This window comes from Silurus meridionalis, chromosome 3 (assembly GCF_014805685.1).
Source record: "Silurus meridionalis isolate SWU-2019-XX chromosome 3, ASM1480568v1, whole genome shotgun sequence".
Classification (NCBI taxonomy): Eukaryota; Metazoa; Chordata; class Actinopteri; order Siluriformes; family Siluridae; genus Silurus; species Silurus meridionalis.
This window is the reverse complement of record NC_060886.1, coordinates 25,439,362-25,450,607: the sequence shown is the minus strand read 5'-3', so window position 1 is coordinate 25,450,607 and position 11,246 is coordinate 25,439,362. Positions and strand designations below refer to the sequence as shown.

Genomic DNA, 11,246 nt, shown 5'->3' with positions numbered 1-11,246 from the left:
TATATATACATACAGGAGACACCTAGTCTTTTATATATACATCCCGAGACACCTAGTCTTTTATATATACATACAGGAGACACCTAGTCTTTTATATATACATACAGGAGACACCTAGTCTTTTATATATACATACAGGAGACACCTAGTCTTTTATATACATACCGGAGACACCTAGTCTTTTATATATACATACAGGAGACACCTAGTCTTTTATATATACAGGAGACACCTAGTCTTTTATATATACATACAGGGGACACCTAGTCTTTTATATATACATCCCGGAGACACCTAGTCTTTTATATATACATACAGGGGACACCTAGTCTTTTATATATACATACAGGAGACACCTAGTCTTTTATATATACATACAGGAGACACCTAGTCTTTTATATATACATACAGGAGACACCTAGTCTTTTATATATACATACAGGAGACACCTAGTCTTTTATATATACATACCGGAGACACCTAGTCTTTTATATATACATACAGGGGACACCTAGTCTTTTATATATACAAACAGGAGACACCTAGTCTTTTATATATACATACAGGAGACACCTAGTCTTTTATATATACATACAGGAGACACCTAGTCTTTTATATATACATACAGGAGACACCTAGTCTTTTATATATACATACAGGAGACACCTAGTCTTTTATATATACATACGGAGACACCTAGTCTTTTATATATACATACCGGAGACACCTAGTCTTTTATATATACATACCGGAGACACCTAGTCTTTTATATATACATACAGGAGACACCTAGTCTTTTATATATACACATACTGGAGACACCTAGTCTTTTATATATACATACAGGACACCTAGTCTTTTATATATACATCCGGAGACACCTAGTCTTTTATATATACATACAGGAGACACCTAGTCTTTTATATATACATACCGGAGACACCTAGTCTTTTATATATACATACAGGAGACACCTAGTCTTTTATATATACATACCGGAGACACCTAGTCTTTTATATATACACATACAGGAGACACCTAGTCTTTTATATATATATATATATACATACAGGAGACACCTAGTCTTTTATATATACAAACAGGAGACACCTAGTCTTTTATCATAAATTTCCTTCAGTTTAAATGCAACAAACCTGGTAATATACCTGGTATCAAATTTGCTTTGAAGAAACAAATATATACATTTACAGATGTTGCACTTTATATTCAGTGAAAAATCCTCCCTCAGCACGAATAACAGCATGACACGATCTTGGCATCCAGACAGTCAGTTTCTCCAAACATTCAGCTAAAATACTTTTGGCCTCTTCTAAAAATTGCCAAAGGTGTTTTTCACTATTCTGAGATTATTTCCTGACCTTGTGATCCAGTTCATGCCAGAGCAGTTCAGTAGGATTTAGATGTAGCGATGGAGCAGATTATTTGATGATAGAAAACACTCCAGCCAAATGTTGTAAGCCTCGGGTCATTGTCTTGTTGTATGGTGAAGGTGGTTCCAAATAGTTGCACTCCATTGCTTGAAAGCCACGTTGGTTTTGAATTCCTTTCAGCCGGAATAAGCCCAACCCAACCGTCCCCACCCCAAAACAGTCTGCTAACGTCTTCCAATTTAGACTCATCTGTACAGAGACCCTTCTTCCAGTCATTCACTGTGCAATCCTTGTATTTAGCTTTAGGAAAGCGTCTAAAAATCAGCAGAATGTTGTTAAAACGGAAAGTTTCATCGTTTCAGTAAATATCTGGCCCATTTTTATGATAACTGATTGTTGATAAAGTTCCGCTGACTTTCACTGTGTAGATGATGAAACTCGGGTTGATACACTTAAAGCACACACGCTTCAATACATGCCTCTGATAACAGGAACAAGATCTCAACTGAACCAAATGGTAGCTATACCAAAATCCCAGCCAGGTAAAGGTCAATCACTATAATAAATGTGAACGTGAATTATGAACTCTAGCTCTTTTTACAGCAGCAGCACTCAGAGCACTGAAATCAGAGATCTTGAGTGAATGCCAAAGACACCAGCATGGTCAATAAAATGTGACTTCAGGACTCAAGAGCGAGAATCCACCTACGTCAGAGAGGCAGCGTTCCGGCTTCAGTGTTTGCTTTGACTGGAAAAACAAGGCATGTGGCAAAAGAACCACACCTCAGATACTACAGTTACCTGCGATCTGATCTCAAATCTCCACTCAAAGAATCCGACAGCTGAACTAGTACAATAACCTGCGACTGTACCTTCAACTGTATATCCGAATATACAGATACTGTATGTGTGAGGCACAGAGGCTTGAGCAATATAAATATATTAAATTAGACACCCAGAATAGAGATATGGTTTTATATATTAATTAGACATATAGAATACACTAATACAGATTAGACCAATGTCTGTGTATATAGATGGCTAGACATATACATTGGACACAGAGGTTAGACCTCACAGAGACTATACTAATAAGTGCATATATAGATTAGACACTCTGAGATTAGACCACATAGAAACTTAAACAATGTCTAGACATATGAATCAGACACAGATATTAGACCAACGACATATAGATTAGACACACATAGATCTGATCGATAGATTAGACACATAGAGATTAGAAAAATGAGTGTATATGTAGACACGATGGATGGATGGATGGATGGATGGATGGATGGATGGATGGATGGATGGATAGGAGTGAATAATACATTATAACAGCAGCATGTGTGAACACAAAGCATCTGTCCAGGTGCGTGTTAATTCCAGAACTATGATAATAAAAAACACTAAGTAGGGTGTAAATGAACACGTACTCATGTTTGAGATTCACCCAATGTCACCTGGACTCTGTTCTAGCTATAACAGCAACACGCGAACCGCCCAACACTAAACAACACCAAATATGAATCCCGAGTGATACAGAACCAGATTTAATCTTTAACGTGGTATTTATAATGTACTGAAACGCTTCTTACCTCAATGTAATATAAATTCGAGTCTCCCACTGACCGGCGCTCAGCTCCACTTCCTCCTTCCTCGTACAGGTTTGGAGGCAGACACATAGGGGGCGGGGCGTCACCCAGAGACGAGCCAATCACAGACTACCGGAACTACACAATCATCAAACGCAAAGAGCGGAAGTAAGTGAAAGTAAGTGGATGTTGATGGAAGATCGCATGTTTACTTTTTCAGCTCTCAAACATCTCGCCGATGTTCATTCAGTAATTTAGGCCATATATTTTTATCTATATGTACCTAACTATATATTGAAAATTTTTTTTTATTCTATGGATTTTTAAATAAATAAATAAATAAATATATATATATATATATATATATATATATATATATATATATATATATATATATATATATACTACACTGCAAGAGTAACCTGCATCCTTTTGTAAGAGTCGATTCCAAAGAGTCGATTCAAAGGAAGAGTCGACTCCTTAGCGATCGAAACCACGCTAATTTACAGTTGTCACTTAACAACCCCCCCCCCCCTCAAAACAGACACACATGACCACGTGATCATGTAGTGTCCACTGCACATCCAGCAGTTTTAGCTGGGCGGGACAATGGTGGGTATTTCTTGGGTCAAAAAGCTTTCTATTTGTTCATAATCATCTTTTCATCCACAGCATCGCAGCTGAATAGGGAACCCCTTTCCTGATTCAGTTTAATCCGTAGAACCCCTGGTTCAGGGCGATGACACCTGCCTGGGTCATCAGTTACATGACATACTGCATACACACACACACACTTGTTAAGTAGCCTGTCAGCCTTCCAGAATGTTCCAAGATGTAGAGAAGAAACCAGAGAATCCAGAATCAACCAGTACATTTATGAGGAGATCATGGTAATCTTTACATTTGTACGTGGATCTGAAACTGGGGGGAAAAATGTCACCTTGTTACAAAATAAAATAAAATTAATAAATGTTCTAAAATTACGTAAGTTTGTAACAAAGACTGAAAGTTGCAGCTTGTAAGAAACCGATTGTGACTATTCAGATTAAGCTGTGTGTGAATGCACAACAACACTTGTATACATAATCATTTGAAAGCATTTTATTAGTTATTAAAGATGCACTGATTATTATTAGTATAACTTGTGCAACATTTCCTTATTTCTGATATTCCTGTTTACACTGTTTGCACCAAGTCCCACTTCACATACTTTATATTTCATTGTACATAGTCATATTTTTAGTGCAATTATCTTTTGTTTATTCCTCCGTTTTCTTTGTGCTGCTGATCTCAGAGCTACCAAACAAGTTTTGTTGCATCACTACAACGACAATTATGTCCAAGTTTAGATCTTACAATAGATATAAATGTCGATCATCTTGTTATCTTGGAAAAGGGGAAAAAGGGTTACATTTAATTAAAGCTCTGAATGGTTTTTACTGCTCGATTTCAGACTCTGGACTTTGCTACACTGTGCCATGTTTTGCCTTCGTTCCTGACGGAAGTGGAATATTTCCACAATTCGCAGCTTTTTCTCCTTTTACGTTCACTCCAATTTACTGAGCCTGTTACACTCACTAGATGGTTTTATACTAAAATGCTCATGTAACACGGGACCCTTTCGGCCAGTGAAATTACCAAGTGCTTATTTGCATACAGAACAAATGGAAATCATGTCCATCTCAAAGCAGAAATGTTTGCATTTATGGTGTCAGAGGTGTCATCTCATCACATATTCATCCCAGTGCTCTAACTCAGAGTCTTCTGCTACATATTCATCATCCTCGCCGTTTTAATGCGATCTCGCCAAGCTCTTTAGATGCTTTTACATTCGTCCTGCTTCTAAAGTGGGGTCGTGCACTCGCACTTTACTTAACTCTGTTCTTACACTACCTTCATCCCAACCTTATATCTATCACATCTACCTCGTATGTATGGCACCTTTAACTTAATATCTACTCTTTCTTTCTTTCTTTCTTTCTTTCTTTCTTTCTTTCTTTCTTTCTTTCTTTCTTTCTGTTTAATGTTACTCTCGCTGTTTTACTCTCTATACACCTTGATCTGTAGTAACAGTATTTAGGGCTTGGATAAGGCCAGTTGCTAACAATGAATTTGTGTTTTTGATGCAATGATATAGGGCTTAAATTTTATTTTTAAACCTCTGTAATGGAGAGTAAATGTGTAATGGGATGTTAAAAACAAACAAAAAAAAAAAAAAAAAAAAAAAAAAAGGCAATGTGTCCACATGTGCATATTTTGTCTATACAGTGTACTTGTACTTTTAGCTGACAAAAATATATGATTCTAAAATATTCAAATAAATGATCAGGTCTGTTTTATACTGAATTCAGAGCAGTTTATGATTGTCAGCCCCGGTCCCTGGTGGTCTAGTGGTTAGGATGTGGCGATCTTACCCAAGCCCAGCCCAACCCCAGCCACTCTTAGTGCCGGTCCCAAGCCCGGATAAATGGGGAGGGTTGTGTTAGGAAGGGCATCCAGCGTAAAAACATGCCAAATCAAACATGCGGATGATCCGCTGTGGCGACCCCTAATGGAAAGAAAGTTTTATGATTGTCAGCCCCATCCACAGTCAATGACAGAACAAAGCCTTTTCCTTTACCTCAACCAGGCATACATCCTTTTTTTTTTTTTTTTTTTTTTAGGATCTCTTTAAAATGAGCAAAACCCATTTAATGGAAATTTAAAAATAAACAAACAAACAAACAAACAAACCCACACAGAAAGAAAAGGCAGAATTCTAAAAAACAAAGATGAATTTTTATTACTTCAGATAGACTGTTGTATATCATGGTGCCAGGTTCTCCCGCCTTTTCACTATATTTATAGATTTCTACATCTCTTCAATGTGGCGCTGCATTTTCTTCTCGGTATTTACAGTGTTCTGAAGGAAATGTACAAGACTCAGTGGCGTTCACAATCTCGACGAGACGTACGTATACACTTTTGTTCCCTCTGTTTAAACTAACTTCTTAAGATCATTATTTATCATCATTATTAGCAATATCTCTTTATCTTTTGTTGTTTTGTTTTTTTATACAGGTATAAGTTCATGATTGATTTCAGTCTGAGTTCATACACATCGTTTCTCTCTGATTCTCTGACGCAAAACAAAAAACACCTTTCTGTAATCCACGCGCTGCTTCCTCTGACCACCGTCACCTGCGCTGCCATAAGAAAATAAAATCGGAGCAGAACTCTCACTTATTCACTCGCTCGCACACTTCCACACACACCTCTTCTACTTTCTTTCTTCTGCCATGGACAAAACACACACTTTGCTTCTTTTCCTTCTTTGGCTTCGTTCATTCCATCTTTCCCATCAGCCACATTCGAAATCCATCTCTGTTGAAATCAGACACAGTACTAAGGATGCTGTCGGTTCATTTTTTTTCATGTCTTTATACCCAGGAGTCCGGTGAGCCCGGGTACTGTTCAGTGCGGTAAGAGGCTCTGCGTGTGCTCGAGTAAAAGTCTACATAATTGGTGGTGGCTTTGAGTGTGTGAGGCTGTGTGGGGTAGTCTGTAGTTGAGAACTGCACTGTTTCCTCCAAGTAGGGGTCATCGTATCCCTGCGGTGACTGCACATACGTCCGATACGGCTCGTAGCCCCTCCGTGCGGCCTCGTCCGCATAATATATATGCTGCTGGCAAAGAAAAGAAACGCACGTTTAACGCTCGATATGTACAGCTACATTTCAGATACATCAGTTATTGAAAATAATAATAAATACATTAAATATATTGATGAAATGTATTAAATGTGTTGGATGGATTTGCTTGAGCAGAAACTGAAAAGCCAAATATAACCTTATATTAACTTATATATACATTTATTAGAGGCAAAACCAGTTCATCGCCACTGATAGTCCATGCTGATCGTTTTTTTCCGGCTTATGGACTGCTGTCATTACGAGAGCGGCCTCTAGAGGCGAATCGCTGCCGTTACATGCTGTTTGTTTTGACATGAGAGACTGCGTGCTGCACGAAGAGCACACGGTGCACAGTTAGTGCTGTATCATATTTATTATTCATTATTTATTAATGATACAATTATATACATATTTATTTCCTTTACCACATTTTCACGCTTCAGTATTTTTTATTGAAGTTCAGTACAACCTAGCTATCGGTAAAATCGGTCTACCGCTAGTATTTATTACATACGTCTCTCACAACAGGTACAATTCCAGACAGAGTACTAAAATGATCTCGGTCCTTACAAGGGTCCAAGGAGTTTTTTTTTTTTTAAATGCCTGATCACTTCTTCAAGCGATACAAAAAAACCCCACGTATTTACCAATAGCCAATATCTAATTATGAACCAAATGAAATAAATACTTTTGAATGAATCCATATTATTTTCATACGTTTAATCCAAAAACATGGCCTGATTGATTGGTGAAAAGTCCAGCTGTAACAGTAAACCAGCTGCTCTAGGGATGCTGTAACATTTGTTTTAAATATAAAACATGATTACTTTATATCTAAGATTCTGTGGCATGTACAGAAGTGAAAGATTTTCCTCTAATCTCTATTAATGCATGTGTACAGATGACATGCTGATGGGTTTGATCTGAAAATATATTTTTTTATTGTAGCATGAACTTGTGAAGTGCATGCCAGCGTGGGTGCACACTGTCATTAAATTATAATTTGTAATAGAAATTATGAAATTGCTAATTTCAAACAGGATTTGGTAACTGCTGTTCTGCATCGTTACTCAGTAGGACACTGCCCCCTGGTGGAGTTTAGGAAGAAAGTCAACTCATTCCTACTCAGCCATTAAGGAGAATTTTAGGTACAAGAAACATGGAGTGAGTGTGTGTGTGTGTGTGTATATATATGTGTGTGTGTGTGTGTGTGTGTGTGTGTGTGTGTGTGTGTGTGTGTGTGTGTGTGTGTTGGGGGTTACCTGGCCTCTCCTGGATTCATCTCTGTTGGGTGAGGAGTAAGAGCTGAGATAAAATGGAGATGATTTCACCGACCCTGAAAAAGACACAGCGAGACACAGTTTTGATAAAAAACTAATATAGTAAATGAATAATAATAATTAAATAACAAAGTAAATGAGACATAATCCCAAATTCCCAGACCATTTCAAGTCAGTAGTGAAGGTACAGCTAGTAGTTTTAAAGCACAGAATAAAACGAGCTCTATGATTATGATTCCCTGCTACAGGTTCATTTATGTTTTTCCCATTAATGATAAAAAATTATATATCTTAAAAAATTGCTGCTTATGTTATGTTGCTAATTATCTCGATCATGTAGGCAATATTCCGCAAATATATGGAATTTTCAGTATAACAACCCAGTTGCGACTGTAATATTGAATTTATATAACGGGTCAATAAACAAGGAATATTAAATAGCTGACATTTGGGACAGAATATAGCAGGGGTCCACAAATCTTTTTTCTGTGAGGGTTTGGTCGGTCTGTAACAGAAAATGACATGGGCCAGAGCGACTACCAGTATTAGAGATTGTATTGATTTTAAATGTAATTATTTTGCTTTTGTTCTGCACCGTACAGACAGATGAGCATCACTTTTCAAGAGATACATCACCTACTATAATAATGACGTTTTTCATATTCATCGCTATTGAAATCAAAACATTTACTTATGCATACGGTTAGTGGGTAAATCTAAAAATAATTAGGCTACATTAAGTCGACCGATGTTGGATTTTACGGCTACCAAAACGTTGGATCGTACTTGCCCATAACCAATTAATCAACTGCATTTTTAAAATAGATATTGGATTAAAAAAAAAAGATTTACCCATTTAAATAAATATGAATATATTCATTAATAAATTATAAACAATAAATATAATATACAGAACATAAACAAACAGCACGTGGCATCAGTGATTCGCCTCTAGAGGCCGCTCTCGTAATGACAGCGGACTGAAAGCCGGAAAAACTATCAGTATAGATTTCAGTATCGGTCTCTCGACCTCTGTTAATAACTGAGAGAAATTTTAGTTTGAAAGACAGCATTTATTATATAATAAATATTTGATGAGTAAAAAATATATTTAAAATGACAATTCCAAAATATGTCTCTGGCTTTGTTCAGAGGGCCGTTCCAAATGCAGGGGCACGCCGTATTTGGTCTGCGGGCCCTATAAAGTGTTTATTTTCACTCAGCTAGAAGAAACGGTTTCCAAAGAACACAGTCTGATTTGAATCTTCTTGTTAAAAGTGCTTCTGGGGAAAGTGACAAATTAAAAGTCATAGTTATGAAATGGACTGTTTGTTGTGTTTGTAACTGGAGCGTTAAAAGTATTTTTGGAAATATTTTAACCGAATGTGAAGCGAGAGGCGTGTGGAAACGTCTACGTGTGCTCATGCTTACTATAAAAAGACTCTTGCGATGTCTAATAATGCACGAAAATGATTTTCACAAATGATAGTTCTGAATATAGATGACTGATTTCAGGAGAATATAATCTTGTTTTCAGATGCGGTGAACATTTGAGTGAGCCGATTCTTGGAAACGTGTGGGAACCCTGTTTTCGGAACTGTAATCACTGAGCTAGAGTGGCATGCTGTTTTTTCCGCGTCTTATTAGAGCCAGGAACGGGGCTGATGTGAGCGACTATTGTTGTAGCTCGTATCTGATGTTACGGCCGATTAAATCGCTTAAATGCTTGAAACTCCTTTCATAGGCTAATCTAATCTTACAGCTGAGACAACTTGATATCCTGACCGAGTTAATCTGCTGCTCGATGCTTTGAGCGGCTTAGGCCATACCTGTGTACGGGGTTTTATGCACGCTGCTGTCTCCTTGGTAGTTATAAAATTGCATAGGTGGCTGTGTCCGCTGATAATCAGAGCGCTGCTCTTTAATCCCCAACACGGCTGGAGACGAAGTGGTGCTGCCCGCTGCGGGGGAAACACACATTCTGTTTCGTTACTGATTAAACACACACACGTTCGCTGTCACTGCTGCTTGCTTTTGTGGAATCGTTCCTGTGTCGCAAAGCACAAACATGAAAAGCTTCTATATGAAGTGTCTTTTATAGACTTGAGCTGCATGCTTCCGATTTGCTCACCACTGAGCTGTATTGCACACGCACGCACACACACACACACGTACCTGTCTTATTGACTGGAGACATCTGCAGGGAGTTGGAAGGTAACGTAGGTTGAGATTTGAAGCGCTCCCTCTCCAGTGTGGACACAGGAGTCAAGAAGTGATTCTGATTCCATCCATCCTGTACAAAACAGCAAACACACATCAGGCACACACTCATACTGGCTCTTTAAGCATGGCCGTGGAAGACTAAATGCCACGTATGGTTGATCCCTTGCACCTGGAGTAGCTCCTCAATGGCACTTTTGGTGTTACCGTCCTATTGATACAAATACGATGCATCAAAGTGCAGGGTATCAAGTCACAGTTGCACTCTCACTCACCTTCTTGTAGATAGTGCGCAGATCTTTGTACTGCCACAGTGTGTTGAGCACCTGCGCGGCAGCCTTCACCACCTTCATCGAGTACCTACGGCACAGCCAAACGTAGGCGCCATCAATCATCTACAGCTGCTGCACTGTTAGCAAGGTTCGTTAGCTTCATGATGTTAACACTCAGTCACCGCCTTCATTCCAATCTGTCTAATTAGCACTAAACAGGATGCATTTAGCATCGAAGCCCAAGTGTATTAACACGTGTGTGTGTGTGTGTGTGTGTGTGTCAGAGAGAGAGAGAGAACCGAACGGACCTTTCTCCACGACCCTTGGTGATGTTGACGAGTTTCTCGATGCCTCCCGTGTCGGCGAGAGCTTTGGCGTTCTCCATGTTTTTGCTCGAGACCTCGTGGAGCGTGCAGCAAATGGCTGCCACCGTCTCATCAGACAGCTGAGTAGTGCTTCCTCCGGGCAGCCGGTTCACCAAGTCCCGCATCGCGTACTTCCCTGTTTTACACACATATTCGCGTATATTTAGTGGTTGTTTCGATTTCAAATTCAATTTAAACAACGTCAACGTTATCGAAAGGTGCTTTCTGACCGATCAGCTCCTTGTTCCTGACGTCCAGGGCCATGTTTCTGAGCGCTGTGGCTACAGAACACACCACGCGGTCGTTATCCATCCTCAGCAGCTCCACCAAGATGGGCAAGCCTTTTTCCTTCCTCACTGCCGCACGGATATACGCTGAGAACTACGGGAACAGAGAAGGGATTAACTTGAGTCTGATTGACAATCTGCATATGATATCTTGTTCAGGAT

General features: G+C 38.8%; 2 protein-coding genes across 2 annotated transcripts in view; both read right to left on the bottom strand.

Moving 5' to 3' along the window:
* slc37a1 (solute carrier family 37 member 1) overlaps positions 1-3,126 on the bottom strand; it is a 22,445-nt gene extending 19,319 nt beyond the window's left edge. The window contains 1 exon segment of the mRNA XM_046845654.1: positions 2,993-3,126. The gene's annotated coding sequence lies outside the window, so the exon portion shown is untranslated.
* Positions 3,127-5,745: 2,619 nt separating this feature from the next.
* Positions 5,746-11,246, bottom strand: part of LOC124383133 (plakophilin-4-like) — an 80,644-nt gene continuing 75,143 nt past the window's right edge. The window contains 7 exon segments of the mRNA XM_046845525.1: positions 5,746-6,654; positions 7,923-7,996; positions 9,770-9,901; positions 10,116-10,233; positions 10,436-10,520; positions 10,741-10,933; positions 11,028-11,178. Of these exon segments, the coding sequence (XP_046701481.1) occupies positions 6,409-6,654; positions 7,923-7,996; positions 9,770-9,901; positions 10,116-10,233; positions 10,436-10,520; positions 10,741-10,933; positions 11,028-11,178 (999 nt within the window). The 3' untranslated portion in view covers positions 5,746-6,408.